General features: G+C 40.1%; 1 protein-coding gene across 3 annotated transcripts in view; it reads right to left on the reverse strand.

Moving 5' to 3' along the window:
- Positions 1-23,952, reverse strand: part of SOX5 (SRY-box transcription factor 5) — a 359,749-nt gene that overhangs the window by 37,862 nt on the left and 297,935 nt on the right. For all 3 annotated transcript variants that reach the window (XM_065649584.1, XM_065649592.1, XM_065649575.1), the window contains one exon: positions 19,557-19,703. In XM_065649584.1, the coding sequence (XP_065505656.1) occupies positions 19,557-19,703 (147 nt within the window). The remainder of the gene's footprint in view (positions 1-19,556; positions 19,704-23,952) is intronic.

A 23,952-nucleotide genomic window follows, 5' to 3' on the forward strand; every position in this document is an offset into this window, starting at 1 on the left:
GAAAGGAAAAAAAATATATGTAGCACATTCATTCCAGGTAGATGGTGTCTTTCAACAGACAAGAGATTTGATTTTGTACAGTGGGATCACAGAATCTAGAACTACTCCCTGCACTTAGTTTTTGTCAGAGAAAGCTCAGTATTGATTGGTCCCTGCCTTTTTTTGACATGCAGTTATTCTAAGATGCCATTCATAAGGTTTGGGTTTTTTTCAAGCCAGTATTTTTTTAAAGAGTTAAACAAAGTCAAACATTTATTTATATATCAGCCAAAACGATTAATGCTTAGACCAGGGGACATTAAGACCCAAAAGGCTTGTAATAATATAAACACAGATGTGATGAAAGTAAAATATGATCTTGATTAAAGGTTATGAAATGTTTCCTTTAAAGTAGCATATTTGTCTAACAAAACAAAACACACACACACACAAATGTAGCGAATAAAGCATAAGCAAAAACACATGATGGAGGGCTAGCTAAATGAATTACCCACAGCAAGAGCAAACCATTGGTAAAGGGATGCCCATCCCCTGTATCACAGCCATGTCAGAATAGTCACTATTTTAGGGAAAGTTGGTGGTTTGCTTCCCAGGACTGGAAGACTGTCATTAACCAAAACTTTGGAACTTGGGGACCTTTAAATCCTTGATTTGCTTTAGATTCTTTTCCCAGCTGACGTCTAGACATGTGAGGGATGAAGTAAGAGCCCTTCAGCTACACCAGAATTTGAAGGGTAAACAAAATATTCAAGAGCTGTATTTTGTAGCTTCACTCAAGCTGGATTTGTATAACTTTGAGTTTTCATACTTAAGCATCAGACATTGGAAATCCCCAAATATAAGTGCCTGACAAGCAACATTTAAGCAGAAATGCTGCTGGTAAGTTGAGTGTGCATCACACTGCTTTTACAAGGTTTGTATGGTCCTTCAAAAAGGTAAAATGCTAGGTAAACACAATGTGCTTCTTAATATGGGAGGAAAAAATGCACGACAGAGAAAAGGAAAGGATTTGGTCACAGTCATAGAGCAATGTAGCAGCAGTTTCAGACAGACCAAGGAATTCTGACCAGCAGTCACCAATGCTGCAAACAGTTGGCTGAAATGGGGTCTTTTCCAAACCTTACAATCGTGCTGTCTCTATTTACTTCCTCCTAAGATAAAAGATTAATTTATCTCTATGGAGAATGGATAAGGAAAAAGAAGGGAATAATATCTGCTTTTGACAATTCCTCTAAACCGTTTATTAAAAATGGCACTATTTCAGCACCAAGAGCTAAATAAAAGACGGACGGCTCAGATGAACAAACCAGTCTTGGAGAAAGAAAAATAATGTGGTGGTGGGGAAGAACCCAGACAATTCATTTGGATTTCATAATCTCACTTCTTTCCACATATTTGAAAGATTAGTATACTATTAAAATACAGTTACTGAATTATTGTACTGTCATTTAAATCCAAGGGCTGTATGTATCCCACTGTGGCACACACTGAAGGTCCAGCTTGCACGGTTTATTACAAAATCATGAACTACTCTGTGTATCATCTGACTGGCAATACAAATGTGCTTAAATGACCTGGCATAAGCACAGCCTAGCATGCTTTACTAAAGAGGCTTTTCATGACCTATGGGAACACATTCGCCACATCTTGCTGCCTATTTAAATGACCTTGACAGTACAAATTACAGCAAATGAGTTAGAAATAAGAACTCAGAGAGGGGCTTTCTAAAAGAATGCCTCTGCCACCTCACCAGAAACAAAGCCTCATTCCCTCACCCTGTTTCTGTTTCGTGGAGATCTTCATTTCAACGGAAATGCAAAATATGGAGCACTTACTGGCATGGCTGGGGCAGAAGACAATGATGCTTTTGTTTCTCACTGAACAATGCAGCCACTCTTTGGCTTATCCATTCAGTCTCTTGCTCATCCAGAAACGTCTAACCAAAATATATCAGAAACCAAAATGCAACAGCACATATGCAAAGAAAATCCTTTGGCATTACTGTCCCTCAAGCCTACAGTTGTCCACACACTCATACAAAGATACTGGCAGCTTCCTTCACATCCCCTCCCCTTCCTCTGAAGCCACTCATGGTGAAATTATCAGTAGTGATAATAAGAAGCCGAGAGGTAAAGGCAGTTGTGAAACATGTTGTATAAATGAATCATGCTGCTGATATTATCCTCGCTGATGAAATAATTGTATTAAATTAAGCAGGGATGTTCACATGACAGGATGGGTGAATTAGATAATGCTCATCTGCAGCTGTACCTCCTCCTGCCACATTCTCAAGTTTTGATTAAGAATAATGTGTCTCTTCCTGCAAAGGTGAAAATTTCTCCAACTACATAGAAAAAGACACAGAGACATTTAAACAGGCATATCGGTTATGATATGATAATAAACACAACAAAATTATTCTTCAGGTTCAGAGAAGTCACTGTATCCTATTCTTGCTCATGAGCTCCAGCACAAAAGCAGAAGATACAACTAGTCTGTTGTCAGAAAGGAAAAGGCACCAAAGAGGGCAAATACTGCGAAGAACTGTGTTCTTTCTTTCTGCTCCTGCTAAATGGACAGACTTTTCCTTCTGTGATAGCTGCAGAAACATCTCAGCCTGGATTTCTATCTATACCTAGAGCAGATTTTTGTTTAATGGTGTTGCTTTGATGAGTATATTTTTGTGAATGTCTTGCTCTCAGAATGTAGACGTTTTCTGGATTCAGCGCATGTTACCCAACCAAAGTCAGTACTTCCAGTCTTTACTGATAGTGCCCAAATAATCTTATTCATGGGACTGAAAGGGGGGAAACTGGGCTGCCTTACATTTGTGACAAACATTCTTTTTGTTCTCCCATCTGCTTCTTTGAGGTGACTACTGAGGAACAAATTACCCCCAAATGCTGCTTTATACACTGGGAGTATTCCTGCACAGTCTCCATTCCTGTTCACGGGTGGGCAAAAGTGCTGCAGAACACACCAACTTAATCTGTTTTGTAGAACGAGAGACACAGGACTTTTTTCCCAGTCCTTTTCTACAATGCTAGAGGCTCTCGGTGAGGATATTCTCTGGAGACTTTGTCCCCTCAGAAAGATCCCTAACATCCTCCCCTTTCGCTTTTCTTTACAGGAAGCCTAGCTGCCAGGAGAGAAGTCTGCACTTACAAAGACTAATTTGCTGCCCTGGAAACCCCACACTTTGATTTTGTCTAGTCCACATGTTGTCACAGTAAAAAAAGAGAGCTGCTGGGGTGTTTTCCGTCTGTATTTAGCACCATTGTTTCCTGAAGTTGCACACAGGATTCACAAACAGCTATAGGAAGAACGGAAGAGGAGCATGCAAAAGGACCTGTCTATAAACATGGAAGGCCCGAGGAGCTGGATGAATTCCCCTCCTCTGCACAACCTTTTTATCTGATGCACAGCGCTTACTCTGTAGTATCGCTCCATTCTGCGAGCCACAGAATGCAGATGCTGAAATAACAGAGGATCAAATGCCAAACAAGTCTCCGATCATTATAGTACTCCAGCTAGCTCAGGCATAAAGGAGTGTGGGCTGTTCGAGCTGAAGGGTGGCCTAAAAGCGGCGTCTGTGGAGAGAGCTACATAATTCCTCAAAATCTACATCCAACGATGATCTGGGGCAAAGGCCTTAATTTTGTGTAGCAACTGGTCAGACCTCTCCACACAGAACCCTAAAAGCAACTCTTTAAAACTCTTCAGGAAAGACAAGTGCTGCAATAGGATTCTGTGGGGTCTTGTGGAGCTCAAGGCAAGGCTGTTTGGCCAAAAGAATACACCAGGGCATGCAGCTTCGCAAAATGAGCAGACTGGTATGTGTTTAACTAAAATTCATTCACTTAGTTTCTCAAATCCTCAGAGAAGCATCTCCCAAACCATACTTGCAGCTTCTGGTTGGCTTTGGACTGCCAAAACGCCCACCATCCTTGTGAAGTCCCCTGATAATCTCCACAGACAAATAGCACAACATGTTTAAGAAAAAAGGCTGGTATGAGATTTTTAGGCTATTTTTGCTTGATCATGAGTTTTCGGTCACACCAACCTCTAGGGAAACCTGATGACTTGTAGATGCTTGTCCCAACATCAAACATCCGTTTTCATCCATACGAAAGTAACTGACTCATTGCCATTGCTGCTATTCTAATGTTTGGGCATTTGCTCTTCTGTTAGACTGAAAGAAGCAGAAGTGAGAGTTGCTCACCACACTTCTTAGGATGCAGTATGTGGATTTTCAGTGTGAAGCAGAACTGCAGGAACAAAGAGCTTTTAGCATTTGCTTGCACCTCATAATGAAAAACCTCCTTCTCATTCTGCATCTCTGAGTGAGCGAAAAATTAAATGCAGTAGCCTCATTTACAACAACAACAACAACAACCACCAATAACAACAACAACAAAAACACCAAAAAAACCACCAACAACAAAAAACCCAACAAAAAAATCCAAGCTTCTGCAAAGCTTGTTCTGAGCAAATCCTGCCAGGTTTGGCCTGAAATGAAAAAGGTCTATGTTGAGTAAAGTTACATGAGCCAGTGCAGCCAGACAGGCCACTTGGGATTTTGCTGGTCCATACTTTCTGCCAAACTTCGGCCCTGTCGTTAGCTTTTTACTTCTAATAATTATTGTTCAGCTGTATTTCTCACATTAGTGCTGTACCTATTTATTTGGTATAATGCTATTAATGAAGTGCTTCTCTAAGAAGGCTCAAGTCTGCTTCTAAGCAGGAAGAGTGACTTAGGCACAGGTCAACAGGGATTGACGCAGACACTTCAAGTCTTCATGGGAAAACAACAACTGATTTTTCAGGCTCTTAACCATACAAATCACTTTATTATGCAAGAGGTAAAGAGCATCAGAAAGGATCACAAAATTTGGGGGGCTAGGAGGGGAATGGACTCTTCCTAGAAAACCTGCCCCCACTGAACTACATGGCAAGGAGTAAAGTCCAAGGCGGGGGGAAACGCAGTGTACTACAGGTCCATTAATTCATTGAACCTCATAATTACTCTGACAGCTTTTGCCTTAATTTACAAATGCAAGAATAAGGCACAAAGTGGCTAAATGGCTGCCCTAATCTTGCACAGTGAATAAACAACTTAGTCATAAGGAACGGCAGAGTGACTGCCACTCTCACTCAGAACAATGTTTTGGAGGTTTTTTTGATACTGTACTGAACCTCCCAAAATGTCCAGCTGCTTCAAAAGAAGTTGCAAGAAAAAATAGATAGTTGTCAGACAGTTTGATCTGTGGCATCCTGAACTTGTGCTGGGTAGAAACTGGAGTGTCCCATACCCCGAAGCATGATGTCTCGTAGCTTGGCTCTTGGTTAGATTATTTTTTTAAATCCTTGCTACATAATTCTGTCACAATAAAACCCAGAAGTCTAAACATGTGGTGTCATATCCTTAATAATGCACTGTCCCACTCATAACAAGGCTGTTCAAAAAATGGAAATAGATGTTAGACTGATTTTTGTTCATTGCCTAAATTGAACTTAGAGTTACCACCTTCCAACAAATAATCCCCAGTAAATGTTAAGCAGAATGAGCAGCAATGAAAACAACAAAACCTGAAAGGACAGGGAAGGACTTTGAAGGAAATAAAGCAAGGACCTGCAAAGCCAAACAGCATTACAAACTGGTACATTTTAAATGAACAACAAGAAAACAGAAGCCACACTGATCAAAGCCTCCCACCTCCTCTCTGTGGTGGATGACACCTTCGCTGGGAGCACACCACCACCTCTAACCTCACACCTGCAAAAGGAATTAATTTCAAAAAGAATACAGACCAAAGCGTACCGTATCAAAACAAATTAGCAACAGACCCCTCCTCCTGCTGTGGTCAGGCAGGAGAGGCAAAGATGCTGCACGGATTCGAAGATTCAGGGGGGGAAAAAAACCAAACCAAACCAAAAACCCAGCTGTTGAAAACTTTAGAAGAAACAAGTCAAAAGAGCTTGAAAGAAAAGAGATTTCAAAGAGCTTGGACAACTGGCAGCGGGCTAAGAAATTCTTTTTCAAAAACTGCCTGTGCTTTCTCTGACTTTAGATATATCTATGTAGTCTAGGTAGATTTTTCACTAAGAGAGGCAGCAATGTATGCAGCAATATAAAAAAGTAGTGCAAAGATAAAATGCACTGTTTTTATTTATAGATACATACGACTGTAAGAAAGATGTCAAAATATGTTTTGTAACTGTAGATATGACCTGCTTGACAATTTTTTTTCCAACTAATAGCTTTTCAAAGGGAAACTATCAACACAAACTTCATCCTTCTTTAATGCTCGTGTGCTATTAACAACATCCCAGATCACTAAAATCAAAATGATTCTACAACTTTGTCTTGCTGGTTATTTCTTCATTTTTTCATTTCACCTCCTTTTAGCAGCAAGATGAAATCAAATCAGAGGTTCCAGAAACTAGAGGGAGTTTAGTGTTCTGTAGGGAATGTTCAAAGCAAACACATGCTCCATCATTGAGTACTGCACTCACAGAAGAAGAATTTGTTTAATATTTATACCCCATCCATAACGACATAAGTGGGGTTAACTACTTGAGAGTACACCTGTTGGGAGCGGTCGTTCCTTTTCCTGTGCCACAGTCGTGCCTCTTTCATTGCTGATTCCCCGGGTCATGCCAAAGAGACTTGGGTTCAGCTCCTGACTTACCAACAAACTTTCTCTGTGAACTTGAATGAGTCACTCATTATCTAATCTACTGCACACAGTCACTTTGCAAAGTTATGATAAAATATTAGCAAATATAAATTTTAGTGTTTTGTGCAAATGGCTACAGAAAGGGCCACCTCTTTTGCCTCAACTCTCTGGTTACAAAATTGGAGAAAACACACCCTTTCATCTATCTAAAGGGTTTCTTTTACGGAAATACATCATATATATGTTTATCTAACTGCATGGAGACACCACCATTTACAACCCTTTAAGATTAATAAGTACTATCGGTGTTATATTATTATCCTAATGAACATATTTATCAACCATAATAATCATAATTAAAATTGAAATACATTGTAGTTTTGTATTTTATTTTATTTGCTGCTGTCAGTACTGAAGGCAGATTACAAGCAGAACAGTGCTGAAGAAGTATTCAGCCTCCCTTGGTGAATAGGTTTCAGATCCTATTCCTGATTCACACCAGTAAAAATGAAATCACCACCAGGACCGGTATCGGGGCCAAATTGCTGGCAGGCACAATGAACCACTAATTGCTGGACTCATTAGTAAGACTCATAGTTTGTCCCCATGAGATGCTGAACACTTTCAGCTCCTTTTAAAACCCAGCATCTTAGAAATTAAAATTAACAACTGCAAACTAGTATTTCTGTTATACTGTAGAAACTCAGCATGAATTTGAAGTCAGATCACAAGAATGCCAAAAATCTATTATGTAAAATTAGGCAGATTTTAATCTACCATTTTCCTGTTAATTCTGTAGAACATGCATGCATCCATACACAATAGATATCCCATGCTGTTCCTCAAGCCTAAACAATTGGTTAAAATAGTTTTTGTAAAGCTGAAAGAAGACAACTGCCTTAAAAAATACCTTTCAAATAGCCCCAGCATCACACTGTTAAGATTGGCCTATTCTTTTCAGACATAAAACAAATGTCTATTTAAGAACACATCCAAATGCATTTCCATCACTCAGCCAGAACACATTCACCTCCCAGAAGCTAAGACTGTAAGAGACGGAAAGGGAGAGGGAGAGAGAGAGAGAGGAGACCTTTAGTCCACCTACTGGCTTCACTACAGGCAATGAATCCAGCCCCAGCTCATTCCAAGTAGGTTCAATTGTGTCAAAGGTTACCCACAAGCTATTTCTTGATGATTTATAGCTGATGTCTACAGATCTCCTTTTATTTTAATGATTACTTCAATACAGATGTTAAGACACTCTTTGTCTTCACAGAAGTATACAAGAGGGAAGTTGACATCTTAAAAAAAAATTCCAAGAGGCTGATTTGCTATTTCTGAACAGGGCCAGCTCTGGGCAGTTTTTACATCTTATCCTGAAGAAAAAAAGGGAGAAGAAAAAAGCCCCTTTCATCCTTTTCTCCCATACTAAAGCTGCCATGTTTTTGTGACTTATTCTGGGCACAAATCCTAGAGCACTGACTCAACATGTATGTCACCAGCTAATTAGGATCAAGACAAGACACTAGGATACTTGGTAAGCATAAGATAATTTTATCACATCACCAGTAATAATATGTATTTATACAGCATTATTTTCCTCTGAGCACAGAGCAATTTACAAAGTGAGTCCCAAATGATACTATCACAGGAACCCTTCCACCCAGCACTGAACTGTAATCATTTGGGGGTGAAGAACAGCAGCACTGGAAAAGCATTAGCAAGACACACCACATCCACTTGAAATTGAAGATGTCATGCCTACAAAAGTCCTGAAACTTGTCCAAATTTGAGATTATTTTTAACCTCAAAATTAGGGTGTGCGTGTGCATGTGTGGGAGTGGGCATCTGAGGTCTGTGTGCATGTATGCGTGTTTGGCAATCATCATCTTTATAAACATTTTGAGCCCACGTGCCAACCTCCATCTGGTTTGACGAAGTCCTCAAAGGTTCCACACCATTTGTATGGAGTGACAATGGGGTAGGGGGACACACTAAGCCCCTTGCCCCAGGAGAAGACGTCACTGCTTACCCACACTTCAACAGACACCAGGAGATCCCCCAGAAAGAGGTATTCTGCATTTCCAGACAGAGTCCAAATACTGTGAGACTTCACAAATGAAACCAGGGCTTACCACTTCTGGCACTATTGAAGCATCTTGCTCATTTTAAAATGAAAGCAGAAGAGAAAGTATCTATTCAATTTGTTCTACTCTGCAGGCCCCTGAATATCAGTGTTATTTTCTTGCTTAGGCTAGCCAAAACGATGTGGCTGTTGTTTTCCTTACCTGCTAACCCCAATGAACTTGAGTTGTTTGGTGAAGCAGTGAATCTCCTGGGCATTACGCCACTGTATCATTCCACCTATGAGCTGCAGTTCACTGGGAAGACTCATTTTGTGTAGAGAAACTGGTATTTCTAAGGCTGTGAAATTAAGAACTGCAAATCCAGACATTAAATGTAGTGGGTAAACAATCACGTGACACCATTTAAACTTCTGATATCACAAAACGCTACTTGACATGCATTTCTCAGCCAAATGCCTGTGTTGAATTTCCTTGACCTCCAATTAGGTCTGTGCCTTTTATAGAGAACATTGAAAGCCCATGCTATCTGCACATTTATTATGAATAATAAGCAAACAGAGATGAATTAATTCATCCCAGAATTTTAATTGCAGACTCTGTTTTCAGGGGACATCAGAAACTAGGATAGGAGTGTCCAGAAAGGGAAAGAAGGTAATTTCAGAGAAGACTAAGAATATTGGAAACAGGAGCAGAAGGGGATCATTCCGATCCGCAAGCAAAGCAGAAAAAACAAGAGAGTTTAGACTAGGATGACTCAAGATTTACCGAGGCAACCAACAGCTAAATTCAAAATATATTAACTTACAGCTGTAACCTGAAGTATATACAGCTCTTAGCACGGCTACACATAAAAATAATCACTGACCTGGAACAACTGCAGCCCTGAGAACACCACCTTTGGAAAGAAAGAAACTCACAAGAACTCAACACAACAAAAATACTCTCCAGAATTGTTACATACATACGTTTTCTTCCTCAATGTACACTGAATTAAAGCTGCTTTAGTAATTCTGTCACTACACTACTCCATTTCCCGGTACGCTGTCTCATAGTTTTCTCTGAAGCATTTTGGAGACGAATAAATGTACCCCTGAAACTCAACTTTAAGAAGCTTTTTGTGCCAGTTTTCCCATGGATATGTCACATTGGGTTGTGTTTGTCACTGTGTAACTCCTGTTGTGCTCTGTTAGCTTGAAATCACGTAACATGATGTGGCTGATTCATGACGTGACATGTCACTGCCTGGCATGTCAGCCGAAAGCCTGTACGAACCCACGTGTTACATCTCCATCCATGCATCGCTCCTAGGAATGGCCCCTTGTTTTAAATCTACTCGCAGGTGCTGGCACATCCACTCAAAAAAAGTTTAAGAACCACTAATAACTTATGAAACACTCAAAGTTATATTCCTTCTGTAACACCATGATTGGAAATTGAAAAGCCTTCTCTCCAGCGTTCCCATCAAAGTCTTCCCCTCCATGTGCTCCGCATGTCAGATACTCAGCAATCTTTTATCAAAGACTTCTTTTTTTTTTTTTTTAACCAGTCATGGTATTAGCTTATCTTTCCTTGAAAAGCAGCAGGGAAAAATGGAGCAACTGAAAGGAAACAAACAGAAACTATACTCATTAGTACTACAAGTACATATTTGAATTTATAGTCTGGCAGCACTGGTGGATAAAGGCACAGGATCAAGACCAAAATTTTAAACTGGTTTCATATATTAAATCCTGTCAAATTACATCTAAAACCAAAACGGTCTGTTGGGTCAGCTTGCCTGCCTCTGATGTTCTTTGGATGTTCTTGAATGTTCTCTCTGGATACTTTTATTGGCAGATATTACAGTAAAAAGTCTAATTCTGCTGAGAAATATTTATGCCTTAGCAAAATTGCCAACATGGAGTCTTCTAGGATTTGAGGCTGAAAATTAATCCCACTTGATTAAAATAGTAACACTCAGATTCATTTTGTTCGCTGCTTTCTAAGCCTTTGAGATACATTTATACCAATCAATAAGTTTCAGCCATGACAGCTTGAAGCTTTTTGTTTAAATGAGATCCTTACATATTCACGTGACTCCAGGAGCTAGGATCTTAAGGAAGCTCCCCATTATAAAATCACAAGATGCAAGATGTAGCAATACTGTTTTGAAAAATGTGTGTACCCTAAACGGAACATTTCCACGTAATTTCTCGGAAACCCTCTTTTGCACCAGTTCATTTTACACTAAACTATTCCAACTGCATTCTGTACAACAAATGTGTAGTTCTGAGAAACTTCAGTGAAATATTTGCCAAGCACTTCACGTAACTCTAGAGTTAATACTAACCTATAAGAAACTGTCTTTTTGAATTTGAAAACAGGACAGCTTTCTTCTCCATTCTCTTGCTAAATGTTGCTTTTCTTCAGCTATCCACAACTACCAGGGATTACAAATTAAAATGTTTCAGATTAAAAAATTTGTAGAGCTCCCTTGTTAAATGATAATCATTCAGCTGTGGGTATACAGGAATACTTACTGAAAAAATATATTTATTTGATGCTTAGTTTGAATTGGGTTCTGCCTGAATGTGTCAAGAGGAGCTAATTTCAAACGTAGCATGTAATGTGGAAGCAAACCACTCTTCTGCAGATAAAGCAAGCAGTTTCTGGAACCTGCTAGACTGACCACATTAGAATTTTACTCAATCACCTCAGAAATTCACTTTCTGTGTTGAAAAGAAGTTCTACACTTGGTAAAAGGTGCTGTCGAGCAGATAGCTCTACCAAGGCAGCCTATACACTTTACTTTTGATTATTAACACATGCCACAAAATACCCAAACACTTCAGATGAAGCTGCTAAAGGAAAGGTTTAATTCCAGAAGGAAAGAACCTGGGTCCCTTCTAGAAGTATCTGGTAGAATGAGAGTCCTCTGCTCCATTTCAAGCTGTCTCTTAAAACATGAAATAGGTACATTGCTACGGTAGTATTATTTTGCACAAGCCTGTGCTCCTGGAACAAATACATTCCTTGATTTAGAGAGTCTCATGGCTTGGAGTCTAAAAAATAAATCTCTCTAATAAAGGATGACCTTTACTTTATAGGAATTTCATATTAAGAAGGAAACTAGAAATTAATCTCATATTGGCATAACTGGCTGGTTTGTTATCTGTATTTAATTTAGAGCCGATATTGGTCCTTCGTGTTTGCAGTGTTGTGATACTCGGAAGCCCCCGGTGAAGAATGCTACGTCCCAAGCTGAACTTCGCATATTTCTCCTCACATTTGGTTCCCCTCCCTCAGCAGAAAGACCCTCTCCTAAATATTTTCCAACTATACCCATAGAACAAGCCCACTCAAACGTGAGGATGATGAACAAAAACTACTGAAACCTGGAAAATCTAATTTTTCTCTGTTTCATTATGCAGCTCCAGATTCCACGCTCTCCTAAAGCCCTTTTACTGCTATTCTTAGGACTGCGTGGCCAGCTGGCAACGTCAGCTCAACAGCTATCTTAGTGGCATTAAAAAAAAAAAAGAAAAGAAAAAAGACTTTGTGACACTGTTTTCTTGTTTGGGACTCTTTCGGTTTCTTCTTGCAAAATGCTACCCTTTCTCATCCAAGCTCTTTGTTCTAAGTGACACTGGATGGGCAGTTCTGTCAAAAAGCTTCTGCAGAAGTCAATGTTAAAGTACTTGTAAGTCACAGAGTAAGATGTAGAGCAGAAACAAAATGTCACGTCCCAGCACTCCTGAACACTAAGGGATTCTTTAACTGAACCTGGCTTTAGCAGCTGCCTCCTGAAAGCAAGAGTGTTTGGTGTAGTACTTTGGTCTTCAGTATTAAGCCAATGCTGTGGATCATTTAACCAAAAGGAATGAAAACTACTACCTGTGGCCCACCCCACCAACCTTCCCACTTAGGAAAAAGTAAGTTTTTTATTTATTCATATGAGGTAAGGAAAGAACTAGCAGCAAGGAACGGCAGTGAACTAGTCAGAAGCACGCGTTGCACATTTGTCATTACCACTTTGCTTTACATCTCTGTTGTTACCTGTCTGATTTCTGAAGACCTCTCTTGCAGAAATGCAGTGGTCTTGCCTAATTCACGTGTCTCACTTTCGTTGTGTGATCACAGATTTCAGAGGGCTTTTTTCCCCCCTTTGCTTTTTGCTGTGTTTTCTTGTGCGTTTTCATTATAAAAAGTGTCAACTGAGCCTGACAAGGGCTGACTGGTTGGCAGCTCTGCTTGTGACACGGGCTCCTGCCAGAGAGACATGACATCAGGAAACAGAGCTGTGGAGAGTTAATCTGAAAAAGCATCCTAGGAGTCCCTCCCTGTATTTAATTTATTTATAGGAAAATAAGGAGGGGTGGAAGGCAGGAACAATACTGTGCAAGTCCCTACTGCCGCTGCTTTTTAGATACTGCTGTTAACATTGTTTGTATTGTTCGGAGCATTATCTATTTTGGAAAAGCATCTTGAAGTCTCACCAATCCACACCATTTCGTTGTGCTCTGGCAAATGGTTTAAAAAGTCATTGTTCATATGCCTGGATATCATGAATAGGAAGGAGAACAAGGAAGAGGAAAACAGTCTCAGAGATTCTGTCCCCAACTCCACATTTTGCGATGTGGGATTAAAAGCATGGGCAGCAAAGGAAAAAGGCTTCCAGGTAAAGAGATAATTAGCTACAAGGTCTCCATTAAGAATGGACACAGACACTAAAGAAGTAGCACAGCACAAAGTAACATAGCACAGTGGAAGGCAGGTGAGGTCTCGGTTTACAGCTTCCTATACATCACTGCATCCATACTATAAACTTTTCCTGAATTATCTTAGACCTATTTCTAACCTGTTCAATGCACTGACAGGGAGATTGGAAAATGCAAGCACTGAAAAATATTCTGAATTTACTGATTTACGATATTCTAGTGCTGTTATTCTAGTGCTGAAGAACTTACAAGATTGATTTATAAGATTTTTTTTTTAACCAGTGGTATAAAGAATTGTGTCTGGCCTGGAAATTCTCAAAAATAAAAGAATCTTGCAAATCTTGGAGATAAAGCTTTTGTAAATATAGCCTTGACATTCTAGCAGGGACGGTGCATCTCACATCACTTTAATGAAAACTCTTGTTCTTCACTCTAAAATATTCTCAGTACTCTCTTTAATGAAAATAAGAATGCCTTAATTTCCTGCTGCTTGGGCAGGCATTCGGCAGCTGCTGAGCTCTTCAACCAATAAAGAGGATGGTAATTGCCATTAGTATACAAGGCCTAACATATGCAATGGGTTAGTTTCAGACAAGTTCCTCCTCTCTGCTCTTCAGGGAAAATAATTTGGCCCCATCTAGTACAAGCACTCACGCCCTTTGACCACCTGCATACAGCCATGGTCAGTTGTCTTTATCACACTGCTGTCCCCTTTCTAGCTGAAGTACTTCACAGTGCTGTGCAGAACAATTAGCTCATGTTTCCAAAAATATTTGATATCACTAAAAAAAAAGTGTTATGAAAACACCAATATCCTTCTGCATTTGAACAGCAATGCCTCTATCATCAGTAGAGCTGAAATTAAGTACTTTCCTTTAACATGTTCAAAAACAGCAGTTCTGAGGGTACAAGGAATCTGTATGTCTACTTATCAGCTAGGCTTCTGCAATAGCCATAACTTTATGTGGTAAGTAAGCTGATGCAGCTTAATGTTTTCCCCAAGATCTCCCCAGGAGAAACGTTCACGTTTTGCACTATCATACAAAAGAGAGAAATGAGAGAAAAGGAAACAAATATGTCCAAGTGAACAGGGCTGCTCAGGGCAGTCACCCGAAATTAAGTTCAAGCCAACAATTTGCCCAAAGTAGAATCAGAAATACCATCCAGATGAGTGTTGTTATTACCAGGCCATTTTAGAGCCTTTTTCTTTCTTCTTCCCTTTAGATGTTTTTCTCTTTTTTAATCGTATTTTATCCTGAGTCAACAAAGCATTCCTACTGAAAGTGTTAAGTATAGTCTCATCATCAGTTTTGACTGGGACAGGAAAATCTCCAATCAGCTCCTCATAGTAAATAGTTTACATATTTTTCCTAATAATATAGCCTGTAGCATGTCTGAATTCAAATGCCCATTTCCAAAGACTCTTATTTTTTATTTTTGTCCCTGGTACTGGATGTACTTGTTAAGAAAGTCAACAGTGACTCAGTTGTAGTTTTGTGTCCAGGCTCACCTTGCTTGGGTGAGAATAGAGCAAACACACTGTTGGTCCCTTTGTATCCTTCACATACTATGAACAGGACGCAAGACACAGGTGCTGCATGTGGCAGCAACTGTAGCATCATCAGCAGATACTCCTCAAAAATTGAAGAAGTTTCCCTGAAGTCTCTGGCCATTTTAAGGTCAATCTGTGCTGTGGTAGAGAGGCAAGCTCTAAGTCTTTTAAAGGCAATTCTATTGCTGATTATAGGCAACATGAAAAATCTTCAGTCCAATGTTTACTCTGGTGATCAGAGCATCAGATAATGTGAAAATAAAGTACCATCTTCAGTTAAGGATTCACACTGATATTTGTCTGGATATTGCAGCTGAGGAGGATCTGACTGTGTATATCCAAATGCTTAGTGCTGTTTCTGGCTTGTCTGAAACACATTTCCTTTCCTTGTCACAACTCCCAGGTGCTACTGCTGAGCAAATAGTAACATCACTGCCAGAAGTATTCGAAAAGAACAACAACAAAAAAAGATTTGGACAATCTATGTGCTCTTGTCATTGATGGGGACACAATTGTGAGTAGGGTTAGGGCTGAGGTCATAACAAGGTTAAAAGTGCCCAGGAATTCTCTCCTGTCACATTTCACGCTGAATTGCTCCTGTTTTTCAGCAGATGCTACAGAAAATCCACTGTGCTCCATTAAATATGGGGAATCATTTAGCTACATTTACAAGCTACATGGAAAATTCACTCCAGAATTACTGTACTTGAAAGGTTACACGGAAAGGGCTAAGATATTGCATCGTGCAGGCACTAGATGCTATATTTATATGTGTAACATAAAAAGCAAGGAACAAAGGCTTGAATGAGCAGGGCCCTGGCTGTTTACAAGTGAGGGTGATGTTGCTGTCCTTATTCAAGAGTATAAAATGCACCTCATCTGAAGTCAGCGAAGACTGTACCTACCAGGTGGAAATCCTGGTAGCATGGTAAAGGTCACTGTTCAGATAAATCTATTCTCTATAATATCGGGGAGGGGGGGGGTGGTGGTGTTTTGTTTTGTTTGGTTTTGTTTTTTTTTTTATCTCCTGCACGGCCTTGTACAAGCAAGAGGCTTGAAGTTAATCACAAGATGGACTGGCAGGTTATTCTGCCTAGTCCTTATCTGCACCTGTGCCTGTTCTCTCCTACTTACTTGGGAGCGTGTAAGCACCTTGAACACCCAACAGAGCAGCATGCAAGCATTTACATGATCAAAGGCAGAATGTGCTTAAGACAGACTTTGGAAATCCAGCACAATTTGGCAAACTTCAAAGATAGTTGCCTTTCAAATGGGTTGTGGAGGAGGCCTTGGTAAATTTGAATGGTATGATTAGCATACCGGCTGTTTTTAAAACTGCTCAAGAAGAAGCTGTGTTAAAATCCATTTCCGCAAGACACACGCATTTTCTTTTGGACAGGCTCCACTAGCTCTGTTTCTTAAATCAATTTTTCTGGCACAGATTTCTTCTTGGAAGAATGTACGACACCAGCTCAGTTTCCTAACCAAAACTTGACAGAATGCGTACAGCACAGCATAATGCCATCTCTACTTTGTGGCTTCTTAAAAGTTACAGTACAGAAACCTAGGAAGTGAATTTGACTATTCCAGGTCACATCTGCTGAAAGGTGAGCGAGACAACAGTAGATGCCAGGCTAGCCTGCCCAGCACAATGTTCAAACACTGGTGAGGGCCACTGATAAAAGGTTTGCCAAAACAGGAGCTGCCAAGGTCTTAGAGGAGTTTCAGTGATGTGTTCAAGTCTTACTAGATTTAAAGGATGATCCTTGGCAAACTCCCCCTGATGCTTCTCAGCGTTGCTAGAGCCAACAGTTGTTCCATCTGCTGCTGAGGCCGACTTTGAAGAATCCTTGCAAAGAGCAGCACACTAACTTTAACACTATACAACAGGGAAAAAACCACAGCTTTTCAGAAGTGACCTAGATGTTTGCCAGTAGCTTGACACACTCTCAGGTAAGGCTGTCTCCTTGTCTCCAAACACTTGAACGTATTACCAAAGCCGTGCCAGTGTAAACTGTGGGCTGAAAACAGAGATTCAGCAAACAGCATCTATTGAAAGCTTGTCTAAGGCATTAACTGTCCATCTGTGGAAGTTTGACGTGCAGTAACAGTGAGAAAGACCACCACAGACTAACTTCAAGAACCAAGTTGCCACTGAGGATTTGAAAAAACATATTAAAAAATGGCTGTGAAACTCAGACAGATACTCCCTGACAACAGCTAAAAAAGTTAAATTTCAAAAAAGTCAATAAATCAGCCAACACAGTAAACTTTTGGAGCTGTTGAACACAAACAAGCTTTGAAACAGCAAAGGAAGGTCCACACAGACACAAACAAAGGTGTTTAGTTTCAACACATAAGCTTCAGTTTCTGCCACTGCGACAGATTTGCCAGCGTTTTTTCTGAGCCAGGCCACTGCACTACTGTATAAGCTTTATTCTAATTACTGTAGGCTCTATAAAGGTTTCTTTATCATTTAGTATTATAAATAATTGTGCTTCCAGGCTGGAGTTCAAAGCTCAGTATAGCACTCGCACACCACCACAAGCAGGTCAGGTGCCCTTTCTCCAATTCTCCTCTCTCCAGCGCTGAGGACAGACAAAGTGATATGTCTGTCATACGCCATTACCATTAGAACAGAATCTTGTTCTTTTATTACAACTGAACTCCGCCGGATTTCTCAGCAGGAATGCTAAGTGAAATCAATGTCTTGGATTTCCAGGCTGAGCTTGGAGGTCACAGCCACTCTATCATTTCTCAGCATTATCCTTTCTCTTTCTCTCTCTCTCTCTCCGAGCCTCCAACTGGCACACAGCAGATTGAAAACAGCATGCATCACAGGGCTCACGCTGCACAATTTTACAGCCTTTTGGAGCCCCCTTCCTTTCCTTGTGGCCCTTTTTTTTTGTTTTTTCAATTTGCAAATAAGTTTTGTTTGTGTCCTACAGAACTGCAAGCCAAAGGCACTGAACACCTATGAATATGAAAAAGCAATAAAACACAAGGGAGAACAGAGCTGATCTTGACAGCTGCCAGTAAGACATTTATGTTTGATGTTACTGGTAGATATGGCAGGCCTTCTAATTCCACAATTGCCACAAAATAAATATTGTGTCCCCTTAGATCTCATCAGACATTCTGCTTGTGCACAAGAGATCCAAAAACAACACCAGGATTTTAGGTGTAGTGGATCTAGCAAGCTGCTAGCCACACACAAAAACCTTTTGTAAAATGCACCAAAAAATCTCTTGTTAACCAGAGACATGACGTTTCGGAAAACGACAACAAACCAAAAAAACCCCACCAAAACCAACAACAAACAAAACAACACACAAACCCAAAACCTATCATCAAGCACTGCATGGCTTTGTGATTCCTCACTCTACAGTATATAAAAGAGGCCAAGCCAAGGATAAACTTTGGGAAGTCAGAAAGTCTGCACCGAGGAGAGAAGAAAGAAAACATAGACCCAGAGCTTGATTCATTAACACAACAGCTACTACTTCCACACCATCTATTTTATTCTTTGAACATGTATCTCACTGAGCTGAAAAATGGTATTATTTATTTGTCTGGTTATTTTTAATCTGTGCTTCTTTACTGTTAGGGTGAAAACAAGACACCACTGTCAATTCAAGGAGTCTTTTCTGACACGGTAAAGGACATGGACAGCATGCTAGAGGACATTGACAAAAAGAAAGGACACATTTTTACCAAGTTCTTGCTGTCACCTAAATGGGACTGCTTTTTCCCTTTGTTCCTTAGTTAAATTCTTCCTAGTTGTTTTGCAACACCTAAGATGTGCCATTCAATTTTGACCCATTATTTTTGCTCATACAGTGACATACAGTGAGCTTATCTTCTTCCACTGGACATATTCTGTGTCTTTGTTCTAGGTACAACTAGTCACACACTCTGGCGGTATTATACAGATGTGACTAAATGCTGGTAATCTGATCTCTTAAATGAGTATGGACCTAATTGCCCAGCTATGACCAGGATTACTCATCAGAGCCCATTGCCTGATGGACAGATACGAGCCCTGTTCTACAACACAACAGACATTGCTTTGGAGACTTGTTCCTTCACAAACTCCCACTGAACCCCAGGACCAGATCTGGCCGCAGATGAGATGCCCCATCACTTGTTGACGCACTTCTAACCTGGCACTGGTTTAGCGTTCTTGAAAGGAAATGACAGTTGTGTGCTGGAATAGGAGCTGGTCACCTCGGCCTGCTACCTGTTACTGAATATGGAAGAAACAGCAGTGTGATAGCTAGGACACTGCAAGGGAAACCATGGGATCTCAGCTGAGGTGGTGTCTGTTACTGACGCGGTCGTGTATGAATGGTTGTTCGCTGTTACTGTGCTGGGGTCCTCCCACTGGAAAAATGGCACTACAAATATTCTCCTATTTCAGGAAGCCATCCTGCTGCCTGCAACTGAGAGGCACACAGATACCCTTCTGAAAAAAAAACCAACCCTACATGCAAGCACCCACGTTGTCAGAAACACGATGCTGCAGGGCGCGGTACAGTACCTTGCTTTTGGGTGGAGGGCTGTTTGTGCTCTTGTCTGTGTGGATGCTGGTAGGGGATACAGCAGCACCAAGGTTACCCTGGGGTATGCCAGGTATCTTCCCTCCCGGAGACACTTGCATCGCAGCAAGTTGGGCAGCATACAACTGCTGTAAAAACAAACAAAAAATGGGAGGGGGGGGGGTGGGGAGAGAGAAAGAGAGGTGAAACATCATCAATAAATAAGTAATTTTCCACAAACTTCTCCTGCTGCAAATTGATATGTTTTCCTTCTGATGGATATTTTTTATGTAGCACACTGGTATATTTCAAGACAAGAATTGCCATCTCAACTTTTGTGACTCATTCCCCAGGGGATGAATGACAGATGTCACTATGAGAAATGTCCCAGCTTCCCTGTGTGTCCAGGGATTCAAAACGAGGAACAAAAGTCGATCTTCATGGTTTGACCAAGCCACTGGGTAATCTTTTCTTTCCTGAGATGATTTAGACATAAAAGGATCTCCATCGATAATATGCATTAATCCCTGTGAAATTCACATGATGTTTGATATGATGGTCTCTGTGCTACCATTTTATGTTTCTTTATCTTCTTGCTGTTTGCCTTGTTTGCACAGGCTGTGAGGTTTTGGGGACAGGGAATGACAAAATTTTGTTTCGCACTCGGAGAGTCCACTCTCAGTTGGGTTCTGGGGAGCCACTACGTCAATATAACAATATACATATTGATGGTCATGTACTGTCCATTAGCAACTAGAAGCTTCAGTTAAGACTAAGAACCCTTTCTGTGACAGATGCAAAGCAGACACACAGTGGGAATGTTTTTCTCTTCAAAACGTAACCAGCAAGGCACTTTAAACACATACTTGATTATTAGCATGTGAATACTTATAATCACAGTCATCTGTTTAAAGTTAAGCACTACAGTAAGAGTTTAATGGTTAGAGGTCAAAAGCACAGAGAAACAGGCAAACTGGCAGTGCCTGGAAGTTCCCCTGACCTCCAAATAAAAAGTGGAGAAAATAAAAAACATGGTGGGCAGGAGAAGCAGCAGTTGTTGCTGCTTTGTGAATAGAGAGGAATTCAGGTGAAGCCAAATAGAAGTCAGATGCCTGAGAGAGTTGGTAATGTGGCAACAAAGGCTTTCCCTCCTCGGTCACCGTATCAAAGACTCATGCTACGTATTATTTGCGCTGTGCAGTACATGTGTAACGTGTAACATTGAACGATGGGTCTCTCTGCCCGCAGGTGCTAACAGAGCTTCTGAGATGCAACGTGGCAAGGGATAACATGAAGGAACATGGAAATGGATGTGAAAAAAAAAGGGGGCTTCGATATGACTACTCTAAGAAAGTCTTGTCAGTGGTGCTTAGTTTTTTAGTTAATTGTATATTCTGATAAAAGAACAAAGGTCAAATTGGAGAGCACAAAGAAATGCTAACCCAAACCAGCAAGCTTGAAAGAAGAAAATGAGGATTCATTACAGAAGTATTCCACATGGAGCTGTGCAAAAGGTAGAGAGACACTGCTAATGTGAGCTCAGCGTACATAAGCCCTGTAACAAACAGTCGACTTGATCAGATGGGCAAGATTTTCTGCCGAGTCTTGGACAAACCTGGCCATTGTCCCTTGGTTCCCCGTACAAACTCTTCCCTTCACTTGTGCAGAGTCTTAGCCTTTTCATATAATTAAGAGTAACTCATTTCTGCTCTTTTAGGTGTAATCAGGCACCAAGTTCTTAGTTATTTCTTTTTCACTCTTTCTATTCTTTTTGGACTTTCTATTCTTTCCAGTTTTGAATCCTTTTTATTTCTTTTCTCTACTTTGATCACTGCTTGTTCCTTATTTTTCTGTACTTCTTAATCACCATTTATCCATCCCTTTCTGTTTAGTCTCCCTCTCTTTCCCTATCATCCATTCATTCATGCATTGTCTCTTTGCCTCCTCCTCACATTTATTTATTCATTTATTCTATGTGTTACCCCCAGCGAGTCTAAGCCAAATAAATGCAAATCAACTACAGATAAAAGTCATCAAAAACAATCCAGCCACAAATCAGTCACAGATTCAAATGCATGTATTTATCAGTTGAGGTTCATATCCATTCATTCTTTCAAAAGAAGACTAAATCCAGCAGGCAGAAAGGAAAAAGGGTCTGTGTGAACCAGAGAAGAACTGTGGCAGGCAGTTCAAGGAAAAGCGAGCCAGCTTTATGTACGAAATAATATATCAGAAAGGCAACACTTGGTTAAGAAGTAGGATACATGGCTAGGGAACAGCTCAGACATAACTGGACTCGTGTGATGACAAAGGAGATCTAGGGAAAGTTTTTCCTTCTCTTTTGCTCCCTATTGAAAAAAAAAGACAAAACAAATTGAGGCAGCTAAAGGAAAAACACAAAAGAAAGTCAAACGGCCACTGAGCAAGAAAGGTTCAAGCTTGCTGCTAATCTATAGATTAGGTATCAGATAATATGTCTAGTCCACAAGTAAAGGTTAAAATAACATAGTCAGTTTGGACATTTAGCAGTCATGAACCAAATGGAGATCACTGACAGTCCACAAAGGCCTGTTGAGGACTGAGCCTCCCAAAAATTTCTGTGAGCCTTTGGGGAAGACTTTTTATAAGAGAATACTTACCCTGAAAAGAGTGGGAAATCTCTACCTCAAACATAGCTCTCAACCTTCTGTTGAGGTTCCAAGAGTGAATTACGACAACTAAACTATATGAAATACGCGCATACCATGACGTCCAAGAATCTGTACCATCTTACATCTGTTCAGTGGACACTGAGAAATGTGCTGGAAGACGTGGTTCCTCCTTAAGTATTGTGATCAACCACTTTTTTTTTTACAGTGCATGCAAAACAGACAATGACTAAACAAGCATGGGGAATGAATTTCCCTATGCGATAGTCCAGGAGAAAGCCATATTTTTAGGTGATAAACTGAATAATAGAGCATTTCAAATGCATGTCTTCTCAGCTGGGGGACACCTCAAGAGAGTGAAGCACACAGCATAGTGTAGAATAATCTGGAAAGAGGGGTGGAAGAAAACCTATAAAGCCTTCATTCATGCTTTGTACAAACTTCTCCTGCTATCAGATTCAACATCTCACCTCTATTTAATTCATTTTGAGAATTAAAAACAAACATTAAATAAAATCTTATAAGAGGTCCCTTGTTAGAGTACCTTCTTAAAGAGTTCTTTCCTGCAGCACAAACCAACTATTTTACTGAAAAGCAACATCAGGCTCAGCTCTAAAATGAAAAACACGTAGCTCATGAAACTGCAAGGACCTGAATCCTATTTAACCAGCAAGACTGTGCCTATATTCCCCGCCTTTACTTCAAAAAATGGAGAGAAGTATTCAACATGCAGCACGTTTCTTAGATTGTCAACATTTTTGAGCTTTGACATTATTGAACTTGTCTGTTCATATTTAGTTGTTTTAGGACATAATGACCTTTACCTTATATCCAAGGAAAGGGCAATGGTGTGACCAAGTGCTGTGAATCAAGACAGCTAAATGACAACAATTTATGCACTCATTTCATAGACAAACTGAACTGCAACACAAGAACATTCCTACCCCTGCTTCCCCAATAGAGTTTCAGATTTTAGAACAGTGTATGAATGGCCCTCTGTTGAAACATTCAACCATCATCTAAAATGCATCCTTATACTTTTCACAGTAACGAAAACAAGACCTCAAAAAGTGCATTGAAAATGGTTTTAATCTGTATCACTGCTGTAATACACAGTTATGGAACTTCTTAATTTGTACCCCAAACAGAGACTCCTGAAGCCACTTCTGCTGCCTTCAGCTAACCTAAAGGCTCAATCCCAAATTCTAGCACTCAAGGAGATCATTTTGCTACAATACAACTCATACAGGACTTACAGGACCTTTGGGTCTTGACAGATGTATTGTGACCAAGGCAGTCAGTTGAAATCAGTGAAGCACCACTGCTTTAGACAAGTTTATTTTTGCTATTCATAATAAATAAAAAAGGACAATGTTCTGCATTTAGTAAGCTAGATAATACTTCTTCAAGAAGGCAGAATTTGGCTTCTGAAAAAGCAACTAAAAAGTAACATCTATTGTTTGTTTATAACTAAATAACTATGTTTCAGCTCCCCTATCCATGTGCAATATTGCATGTCTTGTTAATGTTTTCTCATTAACCTCTTATGAAAATCTGTATGGAAGCAAAATCATCAGAACAAAAGCACAATGTGATATACTTTAAAATGAGCAGGAGGTACAGTTATTTTTTTTTTTTATGTTGCCCCTCTGTTCTTAAGCTATTAAACAAAAGTTCCCTCATCTCCTTAGGTCATCACCTAAACCATTTATAATTCTTCCAATATATTAAGCAGAAATATTCAGCTGAA

This window comes from Caloenas nicobarica, chromosome 1 (genome assembly GCF_036013445.1).
Source record: "Caloenas nicobarica isolate bCalNic1 chromosome 1, bCalNic1.hap1, whole genome shotgun sequence".
Lineage (NCBI taxonomy): Eukaryota > Metazoa > Chordata > Aves > Columbiformes > Columbidae > Caloenas > Caloenas nicobarica.